The 16434-nt window shown below is 36.6% G+C and overlaps 1 protein-coding gene, 1 long non-coding RNA gene and 1 other non-coding gene across 3 annotated transcripts; all 3 read right to left on the bottom strand.

The window, feature by feature from the left end:
* Nucleotides 1-78: 78 nt before the first annotated feature.
* Nucleotides 79-4420, bottom strand: LOC116402407. Its single transcript, XR_004214849.1, has 2 exons — nt 3466-4420; nt 79-3238 (listed from the first exon to the last, which is right to left on the bottom strand). It is a non-coding gene; the product is annotated as an uncharacterized LOC116402407 (long non-coding RNA).
* On the bottom strand, nt 4127-4274 carry LOC116402983. The gene has a single exon (XR_004215715.1). It is a non-coding gene; the product is annotated as a small nucleolar RNA snoR135 (small nucleolar RNA).
* Nucleotides 4421-13096: 8676 nt separating the features above from the next.
* LOC116402439 lies at nt 13097-13966 on the bottom strand. Its single transcript, XM_031881689.1, has one exon. The coding sequence runs from the start codon at nt 13964-13966 to the stop codon at nt 13097-13099; it is 870 nt and encodes a 289-aa protein (XP_031737549.1).
* Nucleotides 13967-16434: the final 2468 nt, after the last annotated feature.

Here is a 16434-nt window from a genome sequence, read left to right as displayed (position 1 = left end):
CGTCGTCGGGGTGAAAGCTTTTATGAACCGTTTAAAAGACACCAATGAGCATTTTTCGATTGGTTCAAAGCTCAGGTATTTCGAGTAAATGACTTCAAACATTTCTACTTTATATATATTTTATACATATAAGTACTTTTATGCTAAACCCAATTTCAGGTTATGGCAGAAATGCGTGAAAATTCAAACATTTCTCAAGATTTATTTTCACTCGCAATGGGACTATCACTTGTTGTCCGCTCTTACAGTGGATGCATTGTCAATGGTGTACGATTTCACATGTTGGAGCGTGATTCCCGACGTACAACACAAAACAGTGGAGTCATGGTAATCGAAAAAGGTAGTGGAGGCAGTGTGAACAACAGTTTTTACGGTGTTTTGGGCAAAGTGTTGCACGTTCAATATCCATTTGGACGACGTGCTTGGTTATTCAAGTGTTGATGGTTTGACATGGACAAAAATAAAAATCATAGGACGCACGAAGAGAACTAGGTTATCTAACACACGACTTAACTTGTTACATACATGTTACATCATTTTCCAAAACATCACAAATGTGAGAAGATAGTTTGGTAACCTAGTTTGCTGCAATACCACCTAGTCTTAAAGCATTGCTCGTGGAAAGATACATCCGCTAGTATAAATTCAAGCAATTATAACGATGTACTTATCTATAAATACGATAATTTTAAAGACACTTGAATATAGCACAACTTAGAGAACAATCACTTATGCTCCCTCTAAGTGTGGGACTCCCTCCCAGTGAAACTTCAACCGCCACAAAACAACACTCTTCAGAACAAATCAATGAGATCTAAAGAATCACTCAATATTCGACACACTTGTCGGCACAAATACAAGACAATATGGGTTGAATATTCTTCAAAAACAGCCGACCTTAGTTATCCGATCATTCATCCTAACTATTTTTCGAACTTGTGTTTAATATACTTGTTTTTCAGCCTGTTTTTTTTTAATTCAGTAGATGGTGATTTCACAAACTTTTGTTTTCTTTTCAGAAACATGCTATATAGATTTTGTGCTTGCAATTACTAAAATTGTGACCCAATACACCAAAAGATAAAAAATAAAACTTTGTAGGTTATATAAAATAGCCAACATTTGATCAATTAAATCTACAGTTTTATACTAACAACTCTATTAAACTTACCAACATTCAGATTTTAAATTTGTATTTAATATACAATTATATTATTACGAGATTTTTAAAGAAACATATTTCATGAAGTTAAAATTGTTTTATTTTTGTTTATGCTAGCACGTGGTTCACTCTATAATCCATATACTTAATATATATGATGTATAGGAGTAGAGTGTTAATATTTTCAGAGTTTTTCTTACTCCAAAATCTTCATTAATTGAAGGATCTTTTGAATGTTGGAAGATTTTTAATTGAAGTTTAAAATTCTTTCCCTGATGTATATAGTTTTTTTTTGTTAGTTTAACTTCTTTTTATTCTATTGTTATTGGAAATACAAAATATAAAATAGAGTATGGATTATTTTATATAGAATGTGGTAACCTGTAAACTTAAACATTATTATTATTGGAAAATTACCTTAAATTTTCCAAGAATAATAAGGATATTTATGACATATTTAAAAACAGCATATTTTATTTTTCTGAGTAGGAAAGATAGAGTATGTGATAGTTGAAATTTGCGATACTCTTTGAATTTAGTAAATACTCTTTGAAATGTTATTTCGTATATACAATATATACTTTTGAAAATATAATAAAATATATGATACTTTCTAAATATAAAATATGGTATACTTGATCTTGATGTGAGACACATTTTAGGCACACAAATATGCAAACATGGTTTTTTTTATAAATAAAATAAAGCATTTTGAAATATTAGAATGGGCCTTCTTTTTTCTTTTTCAATACGGATTAATTGTAACGAATGATCATTGAAGAATAATAATTAAGGATGTAGCAATATTTAATTTTTTTGTAAATATAGCAACTTGTATCTCCTATGATCTGACTCTATCATTAATAAAATTTTGCTATATTTACAATTTTTTAAAAATATTATTATATACTTAATTATTTTAAATTTAATTGCTAAATTTACAACTATCTCTTTTCACTTTATCTTTCCACCTTGCAATTAAAATGATAGTGCAATTAAAATGATAGTGGCCTCAAGGAATATCAAAATAATTGAAATAATAATTATAAATATAGTGCATTAAATTTGTATATTTAGCAGTAGTTTTTCAAAAATTTGCATATTTAGCAGTGGTTTTTCAAAAATTTGAGAATACAGATAAGGAAACAAAGATTAAAACAGTGAAGTTGATTTGAATAAAGTATATATAATATAATCTATATGCATAATATATATAATCAACCGTTGAAATAATTTATATTTGGTATATTAATTGACTAATATTCATAAATCATATGAAACACGTTTGAGATAAAGAAATATGCAAACATTTGTTCTAGAAATAAAGCATTTTGAAAAGATTAGAATGCACTCTTTTTCTTTGTTCTTTCTTAATTTTAAATAACTTCATTATGTCACTTCAAACATAACTTTACCATAAAGTTCATATAAGTTTATCATGACACTTTAAATATAACTCACCATGACGTTCATCATGCCTAGCAACTAATGATATAGCATGAAACTTACATACGAGTGAGTATATATCCTAAATAAAATATGAGACTTGAGTATTGTTTGAAGCTTTTTAAATGCTTAATGCTCCTTTTGCTCCTTTGCTGTAATCTGTTTGTCTAAAAGAAAACAATAATAAAAATATTCAGATTTGTTACTTCACACCCATTTAATGTTCTTTTAGTTGGTTGTTAGTTATTTGTGGCTGGGGTGTGTTTTACTATTTTTGAGGTAACAAAAATCAAAGTAGATGAATTAACCTAGCAAGTGCACAAATTTGGTGAATTAACAACATTGATTAAGAAATTAGAATATAACATTTAGGGGAAGCTTTTAGACTGCATTGGTAGAAACAATCTATACATGTACATGATATATAAGGGTCTAGTGGAATCAAGTATCAACTACTTGGGAGAAAAAGCTTTCTATCTAGGGTAAGCTTGTAATCCATTTATATTCTAATTCTTTGTTAAATGTCTTCCATCCCCATCTAATGCTTTGTTAATTGTCTTCCTTCCCCACATCTAATGCTTTGTTAATTAATTGTCTTCCTTCCCCATCCTAATGCTTTGTTAATTGTCTCTGTTATATTAGATCCAACATTATCCGATTGATTTTCAAAACATACTTAAAAACTTCAGAAAAAAAGTTCTCAAACTAAAGTTTCATACAGAATATATGCTAGATTGTAAAAGTTAATTCTATATGCTAGATTGTTAAAAGTTACTCCGAAAAAAAGATTAGATTCAAATCTTATGAGTTTTGAAAGTATAATTCCGACTGTCACACATTCAGCAGTTGGGCCTTACAATGATTGGAAGCAGAATTATTGTTTGATCATCATCCTCCACACCTATAAAGGCTATTAAGTGTGGTAGTTCATGAGGACGGGGACCTTTATTTTGATCTGCCAATAGAACTGATATGAAACAGGGTATTGTCAAAACAAAATCACAATCAACAGTACTGTTAGGAATAATAATTGTTAAACAAAGAACAAAATCGACAGTTTCGGATGCAAAAGCATCGAAGTCAGAGGTTTGTTGTAAAAAAAACTCAGTATTTTTTGCTTGGATGACTCAATCAAATTATAAACAAAACCATATGGTTGCTGTTATCATATTGGACTTTTGCCTAAAATTGATTTACAATTAAATGTCCACTTAAGCATCGAACTTTGATAATCTAACGTAGTCATCCCTAACATTTCGCAGATCATAACGAAACAGACACCTCATGAAGTATATATCACAGATCAACTCTATCAATCAACAGATAGAGTGAAAATAAAATTAATCTACAACAATCACAAAATCACGTTTCATTAAGCAACCAATCTTGGGCATTACGAAAGAGTTCATCAGAAAATATGGGAATAAAGAAAATCCAAATCAAGAACCGATTTTTCAGATAAAAAGAAACTTAGGATTCGATTGGAGGAACCGATAATCAAAAGAGGAAGAATAAATGCAATGTAGGGAAGATGATTGTTGAAAATTCAATGGAGATGAATCACAACTGCCCACCTTCCCCCCTTCAAGATTGATGTCGCAGGGAATACTTTCGGAACAGAGTGCACTGAAATTAGCACTACGCCGATACACACAATCCCTGCCTTTTCAACCTCTATTGTTCAAGGTGAGAGGGATTGAAGAAGAGGAGTAAGATAAAGGATCGGAAAAGCGAAATAGGAAAAACGGCGACGTGAGAAGGAATAGAAATGTGAAGGATGATGGGCATCTGATAGCCCTAAGGGAAGGCAGTGCTTGTTATATATATAGGGGAAGAGCCATGGCTAGGGTTTCGTGGATCGATCCTAAAGCCGCAAACGAAATTACGAGAGTGCCATTCATTTACAAACCGGTGTGGGAAATTGGATTAGTTAATATTTACTCACAAATTATCAAAATTAATGTTTCATTAACAAAATCAAATCAAATTAATGCGATTTTTATTATTTATTTGAGTAGGAGAATGTGTGAGATTGTTGTCAAAATAATAACACTTATGTGTGATCAAATATTCAAACTCTAACGTTCAATTATTATATTCATCTTCATTACAATCTTACTAACCATTCCAACTCTTTTGTTCAATCTTTAATTGGGTTTAGTATCACTTTAATCAACTTTTACATCCTAAACTTCTAACTTTCATCTTTTCATTTGTATTTAAGGTTAGTTGACTTGTGCTTCTGCCTTCAAATTTTAAAACGTAAAGTAAAATAATAAAAATAAGCAAGAATGTTAAACTTTTGGAAGTTAGATAATTAAGGAATTTCACTCAAGTTTTCAACCAAGGGAATTTGATTTGTGAAAATGAATTTAATTTTATTGGTTCGTATTAGAAGTGTTACAGTGTCTAATATATAATCTTTCCATACTTTCTCTTAAATGTTGACTTTGACTTGAGGTTGATGAGCTTGTTTTTAAAACATGATATATTAGTCTTCCATTTGTTTCAATATAAATGACAAAAGAGACAATTAAATTGGTGAAGAAGAGACTGATCAATTCGTTGAGAAAGAGATATTCAATTTGTTGAAAAAAGAGAAAATCTATTATTTGAAAAAGAGATGTTCAATTTGTTGAATAAGAGACGTTGTTGGTTGGAGAAGAACAATCACTTTATAGTAATTTTTTTTAATTATCTCATTTTTAAATCTTTAATTGTATTACCAAAATTATAGTAATTTGACCATAATCTTAGAGTATATTATTGTATTTATTCTTTTCTTATAGGTTGCATTATTTTCGGTATATGTACACTTTGTATTACTGAAAATATATTAATGAAATACACAATTATTCAAAATAATTTACATGGTATCAGAGCTAGGTTAAATCTAACCTAGCCGCCACCGCACCCAATTTTCATCGATTTTGTACCAGTCGACGACGAGATTTTATTCTCCTTCTCGCCAACGAAGCTCTGTTCCGGTCTCTATTCTCCTTCTTGCCGACGAGGCTCTGTTTCGATCTCAACTCTGTCACACCCCTGTGTTTTTCGTCATTTATTTTTGAAAATCGCCAACAAAGACGAGATCTGCCTCTCTCCGTTCAGCTTTCGTTAGAACTGCCATATCCCTGTGGTTGTCGTCACTTCTCGCCAACAAGGACGAGATATGTCTTCCTTCGTTCAACTTCATCCGAGATAGGTTTGTCCTCGGGCATCTCCGATCGTTCACACGACCATCTCCAAAATTCGGATGTCGCATTTAGTCTCCGATCTCATCTTCAGAAAGTCTGTTTCTGATCTCATCTTCGGCTATAGCGTTCAATATATGTTCCATCTTCGATCCCATCTTCCGTCAGTCTGCCGTTTTTCAGTCATTGGTTTTCCATCCAGATTTGGCTCTGTTTATGCTGAGTTTTCTTGTGTGATTTGCACGTCCTCAATTACCGTGTTGTGTGGTCTCTATTTCTAATTTTTTTTTGGAAGCTTGTTGGCTATATTTTTCAATAATGTTGTTTAGATGAAGAAAAAGATGTTGCTTGTCATATTAGTACCATTCTTGATGGAACAAACTACATTACCTAGGCCCACCGAATGAAGAGTTTTTTTATCGGACGAAAGTTATGGCGTATAATTACCGGAGATGTCACCAAATCGGTCAAACCTACTCCACCAATGAAAAACGTTAATGACACCACTTAGAATATTGATACAGACCCATTTGATGTCATTGTTCAAGAAACCACGGTAGAAGACCACAAGTAAATTGAAAGATTTGAGGAGTGGGATAGCAAATATCATCAAATTATCACTTGGTTGGGTAACACTTATATTCCAGCAATTCATACTCAATTTGATGCATTTAATACTGTAAAAGAACTTTAGGATTTTTTGTCCACCCGGTTTCAGTCTATTGGACTTGCTCACTATTACCAATTACACTCTCATCTTATTAGTCTAAACCAGGAGAGAAGACAATCTGCGAATGAATATCTTGCCACCCTTCAACCAATTTGGACTCAGTTAGACCAAGCAAAAATTAGTCCATATCATATTCGCCTCATCAAAGTTCTTATGGGTCTTTGCCCGGAGTATGAATCAATTTATGCTGCACTGTTACATTGCAATCCTATGCCAACTCTCGACGCCGCCATTCAGAAAATTTTATTTGAGGAAAAAAAGCTTGGCATTGTCTCCTCTCTGTCCTCCGATGTCGCTCTTGCAACCACTCATTCTCGACCTGCTAATAAGTCCACTCTCTGCAAAAATTGTAAACTTCAGGGTCATAAGTTTACTGATTGTCCTACTATTGAGTACGTGTATTGTCACAAGCGAGGTCACATCTTGGACAACTGTCTCATTCGCCCACCCCGCTCTCCTGATCACTCATATAAATCCAAGTCCTCTCCTAAAACTGGTTCTCAACCTATTGTTGCTGTTGCCACTCCATTTGATATCACGACACCTCATAACTTTCAGTTAAATGATCTTTATGATTTACTAAAACAGGTGCTCTCTTCCAACTCTACTGCTCTTGTTGTCACTTCAGGTAGTTATAGGCTTCTTGATTCGGCTTGTTGTAATCATATGACTTCTGCTATTTCACTATTATCCTCCCCTATTCCTATTCATTCTCTTCCCTCAATTCACTCTGCTGATGACAATCATATGTCTATCTCACATTGGCATTGTTAAAACACCCACCATAAATCTGTCAAATACGTATCATGTTCCCAATCCCACATTTAACCTAGCCTCCGTTGGCCAATTATGTGATCTTGGACTAATCATTATATTTTCTTCTCATGGATGTCAGGTTCGGGATCCTCATACGGGACAAGTGATTGGTACGGGACGAGAGGTGGGAAGAATATTTGAGTTTACATCTCTCCAACACTCTCATGTGTTTCCACCCATCTCTGCATCAGTCACTGATACCACCATAGATCACTGACATCTTCGTCTAGTTCATGCATCCTCTATTAAACTTCGTAATTTCGTTTCTACCGGTGTTGGTTTTACAACAAAGGATCTGTAAAATCTCACGCACTCTTCTTGAAGAAAGCAAAGATAAATACTTTGTAAGATATATTGCCAAGAGGGAGAGAAAATTAAATGGAACTTCTTACCTTTATTTAATTTGATGGACTAGTATTTATAGTCTAAAAAGAAGCAAAAATTAGTAACTCACTAACTTAGTGCTTGCTAAAACTTTGGACATAATTTTACTTAATTCTTCCACCTATTTAGGAAGATCATGGCAAATTAATAGCCCACACTACCCCCTAATTCTGACATGATTCTAAGTTACGAACACCAAGTAGTTGACGCATAGCAACTAACTTTACTCCCGTCAATGCTTTAGTCAGAGCATCGGCTCGTTGTTCTCCAGTGTTGACAAATTCAACGATAATTTGTCCATTCTCGACACACTCTCGAATGAAATGAAAACGTGTATCTATGTGCTTGCTGCGACCATGAAATACGAGATTCTTCATGAGAGCTATTGCGGATTTGTTGTCCACAAATAATGTTACCGGCCTTGGCTCCATTCTGACTATCTCGCTAACAAGGCATCTTAACCACAATGCTTGGCAAGTTGCGGTAGTGGCTGCAATGAACTCGGCTTCACAAGATGAGAGTGCCACCGTATTTTGCTTTTGCGCGTTCCATGAAACCACTTTCGTTTAAGTAGAATGTCATTCCACTTGTGCTTTTCCTCCCGTCGATATCACCGGCTAAATCACTGTCAGAGTAACCGAATATATTGAATTCTCTGGGACCTTTCGTATAAGTGAGCCCAAAATGAATCGTCCCTCTCAAATACCTAAGTATTTGCTTGACCACCTTGTAATCCATTGTTGTAGGCCTTTCCATATACCTACTCGCCATCCCAACAGCATATGAAAGATCTGGCCTTGTGTTCAGTAAGTATCTAAGACAACCAACGATGCTTCTGTACTCTGTAGCATCAATTGGTGCTCCTTCCGTGTCTTTGTGAAGTTGTGCCTTGGGTTCCATCGGGTACTTTGTGGCATTGCAATCAGCTATTCCAAACTGGGACAAAATTCTTTTGGCATAAGTTGGTTGTTTGAGCAGGATTCGACCCTTCTGTTGTTCAACTTCAATTCCTAAGTAGTAAGAGAGAAGGCCTAAGTCGCTCATTTCAAATTTTGCCATCATTTGTTGCTTGAACTTATTGACCTTTTCAGTGCTACTTCCTGTTACAATGAGATCGTCAACATACACTCCAACAAAAACACATTCCTCTTCTTCTCTTCTTGTGTAGACTGCTTGCTCTTGAGTGCATTTTCTAAAACCAAGATCTTTGAGACTCCTATCAAGTCGAATGTTCCAAGCTCGTGGAGCTTGCCTCAATCCGTAGAGAGCCTTTGACAATCTATACACCTTGTGTTTTTCATTTGGAACCTCAAAACCCTCCGGTTGAGTAACATATACTTCCTCTTCCAATTCTCCATTGAGAAATGCCGACTTCACATCTAGATGGTGTACCTCCCAACTTTGGTTTGCAGCGAGTGCAAGAATGACTCGAATGGTGTCAAGTCTTGCAACCGGTGCAAAAACTTCTTCAAAGTCAATGCATTGTCTTTGTACATAGCCTTTAGCAACCAATCTTGCTTTGTGCTTGACAACTTCTTCATTAGGGTCTTTCTTCAATTTGAACACCCATTTTATACCAATGGGTTTGTGTCCTAGTGGAAGTTCGGTCAGACTCCATGTGTTATTTTTCTCAATGGATTTTAATTCGTTCTCCATTGCTTCATACCAGCGACCCTCTGCAACAGCTTCTTGGTAACAAGTCGGTTCTTCGGACACTACCATCATCACCTCATTCTCTTGTTCATCACCACCTACAACTTCCTCTGTGTTGGCGTAGATGTCACTGAGAGATCTTAGACGAACCGGTGTGTTCATCGATGGAGGAGATGGACTGGTCTCTCCAATCGCAGGTATCTCAGTTGCATGTGGTAAGGTATTTTCAACCCCAGTTTCTGCATCCTCCAAGTTTTTGAACTCGTCAGAATAAAATTGGTCCATCTCCTTACCGTCACTAACTACTTCGTTCCAAGCCCATTCAAGATTCTCTTGAAAAAGAACATATCTACTAATTTGTAGTTTTCCACAGCCTGGGTCATATAAGCGATGGACTTTGCATCCTTCTTCGACACCAAAATATACCATTGGTGAGCTTCGATCGTCGAGTTTCTTGAGGTGCGGGGTTGTGTTCTTTACATATGCCACACAACCAAAGACTCTCAAGTGTGCAAGATGTGGCTTCCTCCCCATCCAAGCTTCAAATGGTGTGCGTTCTCCAAGGGCTTTCGTTGGAAGACGGTTTAACAAATAAACCGCGTGTCTCACTGCCTCTCCCCAAAATTTTGCAGTCACATTCTGTTGGAATTTTTTGTCCTAAAACTCGTAGTTTGTAAATCATATTCTGTTCAATAAAGTTGTTATTGAGAAATTAAATATTATAATCTTAAATCCAATAAATCAAGTTCCAAGGCTATTTTTTGAATAAACTTGAACTTTATGTGTAAACATAAACGTGGATCAAGTTCGAGTATATAGCCTAAATAGTCTATAGTATATGAAATAAAGGTTGGGCGCCTTATTTAGAGAAACTATGGATGCGGCCCACTTTGTAGTACAAACGAGGTGATCCTAATCGTTCATGTAGAGACATGAAAGTGGGGGCATCCTATGTAAAATGTTTACATAAGACTGAACCATGAATTAGTCTTTTTTACGTTATAACACCGTTTACTGTTTAAAACTGACTATCTCAATTATTGATGACCTAGGTAACTTAGTCTTAATCCTGAGTTAACTATGAACTCCTGTTCACACGAGATTATCCTTAGATCTGCATAGGTGAGGGCAGCTCATCAGCGTTGGCCCAATAAGCCTCCCATTTCAGGGGTAAGATCGGGTGGATAGCTGGGAACATAGGGTACAAGATGGAATTCACTCCTACCCGCTTTAGGGTTAGTAGATAGGTTGCTCTCTTAAGCACTGAATCCAAGTCTTGAACAAGGGGCCCCACCCTCTCATTGGCCCGAGAGGGATTAAGTTTAAAGGTTGAACCTTAAACCAATTGTTCAATAGTGGATTAGTGGGACTTAAGGAGCAAGATGTAATCTTGGGGGTAAAACGGTATTTTGACCCAGCCAAGGTTACGAGCAACCTGTGAAGGATTAACTTACTGATTATGGTTTTATCAAATGGACACAAATATATCTATAATGAGGGGAGTGCAACTACGGGACTTTAGTGGAATGACCCGTTAGTTAACGAATGTTGATTAACTCGGTTTAAAAGAGTTTAGCTAGTTAATCTTGAATCGTTGGAGCCCATGATCTATAGGTCCATTAGGTTCCTCTGCTAGCTCATATGGATTAAACTTAGAAAAGTGTGATGAAATAAGTCGAATTGTTCGAATTGGGAGAAGAAAGGGAAACCGACAAATATAGTGATATAGTCGTCGGTCTTCTAATTAAAAATAGAGCTTTTATGTTTTACATACTATAAGTATGAATGCGGATTCATACTAAGAAGCTCGGAATTGATGGAGTTGGTCAAAAATAGTAAAAAGTCAAAATGTTGACTTTTGACTTTGAAAAGTCAAACTTTGACCGGCCTTATATTCAAATGTGATTTGAATTTTGGAAAAATGAATGCGGATTTATGCTTGGGAGGTTGGACTTAGTCAAGACGGACAAAATGGTAAAAAGTCAAAATATTGACTTTTGACTAAGAAAAGTCAAAGTTTGACTTTTTGACTAGAAATATCTAATGACCATTTTACCCTTGGACTAAGTTAGTGGAAAAATCCAACATTTTGTTGGAAAATCCCACTAACTCTTAGTGGGATATGTGGCTATATGAGATATAGACACCTAGCCCACTAAGTTCCACTAATTGTTAGTGGAACATTAGGTGGAGATTTGGGAAATGAATTGCATGCATTTTTGCATGTAATTAGGCTTATAAATAGAGGTGTTTTCAAATGTTGAAGAACTTTTGCCTCTTTTATCATTTTCATCATCTCAACAAAAGAAAAAAAAACCTTCCAATCTCATTTTATCTCCATTATTTTCTACACCAAAATTGGGTCCCACAACCCGGTTCTTTGTCTAGAGGATAGCAGTTGAGTACTAATGGTGGTCTCGGTTAGAATTGGTAAGAAGATATCAAACCTTTTGAAAACTTCAAAGGTAATATTTCTTAAAACCCTAATTTGATTAGTTTATGGTTACATGTTAATTGTGGCAATTAGGGTAGAAATTCGATTCTTTTTCCGCTGTGCATGACTTAGTTCTATCACATTCATGCTTTTGAGGAGTGATCTCGTCATCGCCATTACGGTGCGGTTGCGACGCTCTACAATGCCATTTTGTTGTGGTGAATATGGAGCGGTGAGGTGTCGTTCGATTCCTTATTTTTTGCAAAATTGAGTGAACTCTACAGATAAGAACTCACCACCTTGATCCGTCCGGAGCGTTCTGATCTTGTACTCCGTCTTATTCTCCATTAATAGTTTGAATTTCTTGAATGCTGCAAATGCGTCACTTTTTGCCTCCAACATATACAGCTACATCCATCTCGTGGAATCGTCAACGATCAACAGAAGATACTTGTTTCCAGCAAGAGTACATGGTGAAATCGGTCCACATATATCAGCATGGAGGAGTTCTAATGGCTTCTCTACTCTATATGTTGATTGACGGGGGAAGGGCAATCTGGCTTGTTTGGTAATCACGCACGCTTTACATAACTTGTTCGGTTGAGTCACTAGTGGTACTCCAACTACTAATTTCTTCTCCCCCATGAGCTTCAAGTCATGAAAATTTACATGGCCAAGTCTCACGTGCCATAACCATGTTGGATCTTCTAGGCTTGTCAGAAGGCAGACTTGCTTGAGTGTCTTCAAAGTTATCTTGTACAAACGATTATGAGTTCGCTTCACCGACATCAAAAGCTTCACACTCCTATCAGACACTTTCATGATATCTTCTATCATTTGCACCTTGTTTTCGTTTTCTGTCATTTGTCCGAGGCTTATGATGTTACTACATAATTTTGGAATGTTATCTCTTGGAGAGCCTTCTGATCACCGTTCTTGCACTCGAACATGACTGTTCCTTTTCCCATGATCTGAATGGTTGATCCATCGCCAAACTTCACCCTCCTAGTGAAGCTTTCATCTAATTCTTGGAACTTCTCACGATGGCCAGTCATGTGGTTACTAGCACCGTTGTCTAGATACCAAACGTCATTATTTTCTCCATTCTTGTCGTTGCAATACATCTCTGGCAACAACCGCTCTTTGTTGAGTAGTATGGCATCCTCCTGATCACATCTAGTGCGTGTCCCCTCCTGGGACATGGCCATCATCAAAGCCGGCTCTTCTTTGGCGGCACAAGTTAGATGAGCTTCCTCGTCACGACCTTTTCCACGACATTATGACGCGTAATGTTCCATCTTGTTGCAAGTGAAACACTTAATGTGACTTTTATCACGAGTGCCATTTCCAGTGTTGCTAGTGCCTCCCGCACAATTTTGACGCTCAGTGCCACGACCACGGCCACGACCACGTCCTCGCCATCTTCCTCGATCGGTACCACCAAATCTGCGCCCTTTGTTCATCGAGGAGTTATCACCACTATGTCCTTTTTGTCTAGCTTTCCATTCGACATGGGTAAGTAGGAGTTGTCCATCGGTGTTGTTATTGTTTTCTCGAAGTCGTGTTGTTCGTTCCTCGTACGCCTTCATCCGTCCAATTGCTTCTTCAAACGGCATGGTTTCGAGATCTTGAAATTGCTCAATTCCAACAACAATGGGAAGATATTTGTCGGGGACGGAATCGAGGAGCTTCTTGACCAATGATGAATCCTCAAGTGCAACTCCGAGGGTAGTGAACTTGCTTGCTAATCCGCTGATTTTTCCTGCGAACTCATCGATCGTCTCGGTTTCCTTCATCCGAAGAACACTAAACTCACTCTTCAAGGTTTGAACTCTTGCCATCTTCACCCGCTCACTGCCCAAGTACCTTGTCTTGAGACTATCCCATATTTCCTTTGCGGTCTTCTTTTTAGCGATTTGTAGAAGCACATCTTCCGGGATGCATTGGAGAATGTATGAACGTGCCTTCTTGTCTTTCTTCACATCCACTTCGGCTCCTCTCGCTGGCTCTATTGCTTCCCGAACTCCTTGGGCATCGAGGATTGCTTCCGCCTTTATCGTCCACACCGTGTAGTTGTGTGGAGTTAACATCGAGTAGAGAATCGACATTCCACCATTCTCCTTTGTTTGCTGCGAGATGCTTGCCATCTTCGTTGGAATATGCGATGAGAAGACAACCTGCTCTGATACCAAATGTTGGTTTTACAACAAAGGATCTGTAAAATCTCACGCACTCTTCTTGAAGAAAGCAAAGATAAATACTTTGTAAGATATATTGCCAAGAGGGAGAGAAAATTAAATGGAACTTATTACCTTTATTCAATTTGATGGACTAGTATTTATAGTCTAAAAAGAAGCAAAAATTAGTAACCCACTAACTTAGTGCTTGCTAAAACTTTGGGCATAATTAAAAAAACAAATAACCAAAAACAATAAATAGAAAAATAACTTAATTCTTCCACCTATTTAGGAAGATCATGGAAAATTAATAGCCCACAACCGGTACTTTGAATAATGTCTCAAAATTTAGTCTTTTTGATTGTTTAAGTTGCAAGCTTGCAAAACAACCCGCTTTATAATTTTCTAATTCTACTTCATTATATGATACACCTTTTGGCCTTATTCATTCTGACATTTAGGGTCCTGCTCCTTGTACTACTGTCAATGGTTATCGATATTATGTCTTATTTATTGATGACTATTCTCGTTTTACTTGGATTTACTTTCTTATATCAAATCTATGTTGACTTTGCAAAAATGGTTCACACATAATTCTCTAGTACAATTAAAATCCTTTGAACTGATGATGCGATGGAATATAAGGACTCTCGTTTTCTTTCTTTCCTTGCCCATTCAAGGCACTCTGATTCAACACTCATGTCCACACACCTCCCAGCAAAATGGAAGAGCTTAACGCAAACATCGTCACATTCTTGACTTTGTTCGTGCTCAACTTCTGTCTGCTGCTTGTCCTGAAAAATTAAGGCTGCCCTCACCTCTATTTATGTTATCAACCGTCTTCCTTATCAAGTCTTTCACAATGTTTTCCCCTTTGAACGACTATACGGTATTTCCCCCTCTTACTCTAATCTCAAGGCTTTTGGTTGTGCATGTTTCGTATTATTACATCCTCATGAACATACCAAACTTGAACCATGTGCACCTCTATATTGTTTCTTGGGTTATGGTACTGAACATAAAGGATTTCATTGTTGGGATCCCATCTCTCAACAATTACGCATATCATGTCATGTCACCTTTTGAGAACATCGTATGTTTTCTAGTCTTTCTTCATTTCATGCATCTCTCTCTAGTCCTCATCCATTCTTCACTGATTCTTCTACTGATCTATTTTCCACAGTTACCTCATCACTTGACACTACACATTGTCCACTACCCATATCTGAGCTCACTCAATCTGATCATATTCCTATGCTCCCAAATCTTTAATCTCTCTAATTGAGGAACCTGAATCTGCTTAATATACTCAATGATTATGGTCAACGGTCTACTTGGGTAAGAGAAACTCCTTATCATCTTAAAGATTACCATTATTTTTCCACTATCATGTCTCTAATTGAACCTTCCTCATATAAGAAAGCCAATACTAACCCATTGTGGCAGCAAGCAATGCATGAAGAACTTTAAGCCTTAGAAAAGACTCACACTTGAGACTATGTTGACTTACCGCTTGGAAAGAAACCTACTAGCTGTTCGTGGATTTTTAAAATCAAAACGCACTCTGATGGATCTATTAAACGATACAAAGCTCGACTTGTAGCCAAAGGTTATTATCAGGAATATGACATTGATTATGAAGAAACATTTGCTATAATAGCTCGAATGACGTCTGTTCGTAGTCTTTTAGCCATTGCAATTGCAAAACAATGGTCTCTCCTTCAAATGGATGTTAAAAATGCGTTCCTTAATGGAACTCTATTTGAAGAAGTCTATATGAAACCACCACCTGGTACTACTCCGCCACCTCAGAAAGTATGTCTTCTTCGTCGTGCTCTCTACGGTCTCAATCAGGCTCCTTAAGCTTGGTTTGCAACTTTTAGTTCCACTATTACTCAACTTGGGTTCACCTCTACCTCTCATGATTCGGCCTTGTTCACTCGCCAGACATCTAGTGGTATTGTGCTCCTTTTGTTTTATGCTGATGACATGATTATTATAGGTGATGACCCTCAAACAATATCTGACTTGCAATGTTACCTGGGTAAGCACTTTGAGATGAAAGATTTAGGAACTCTTAGCTATTTTCTTGGCCTTGAGATCTCCTCCTTTTCTGATGGCTATTACTTATCTCAAGCTAAATATACATCTGACCTTCTCAGTCGATCTGGTCTTATATGGATCCAAATGTGTGACTCATTCCTTTTGATGGTTTTCCTCTTGACGATCCTACTTTGTACTGGCAACTTGTTGGTAACCTGATTTACTTAACTGTGACTCGTCCAGGCATTGCATTTGCAGTTCACATTGTCAGTCAATTCATGATTGTCCCTCGAACTATTCACTTCACTGTTGTCCTTCGTATTCTTTGCTATATTAAAGGAACTTTGGGTTATGGTCTACACTTCTCCTCACTGTTCTCTCTGGTTCTGTTTGGA

This window comes from Cucumis sativus, chromosome 3 (genome assembly GCF_000004075.3).
Source record: "Cucumis sativus cultivar 9930 chromosome 3, Cucumber_9930_V3, whole genome shotgun sequence".
Taxonomy (NCBI): domain Eukaryota; kingdom Viridiplantae; phylum Streptophyta; class Magnoliopsida; order Cucurbitales; family Cucurbitaceae; genus Cucumis; species Cucumis sativus.
Note: the sequence above shows the minus strand (reverse complement) of the source record. Positions and strands in the feature narration are given on the sequence as shown.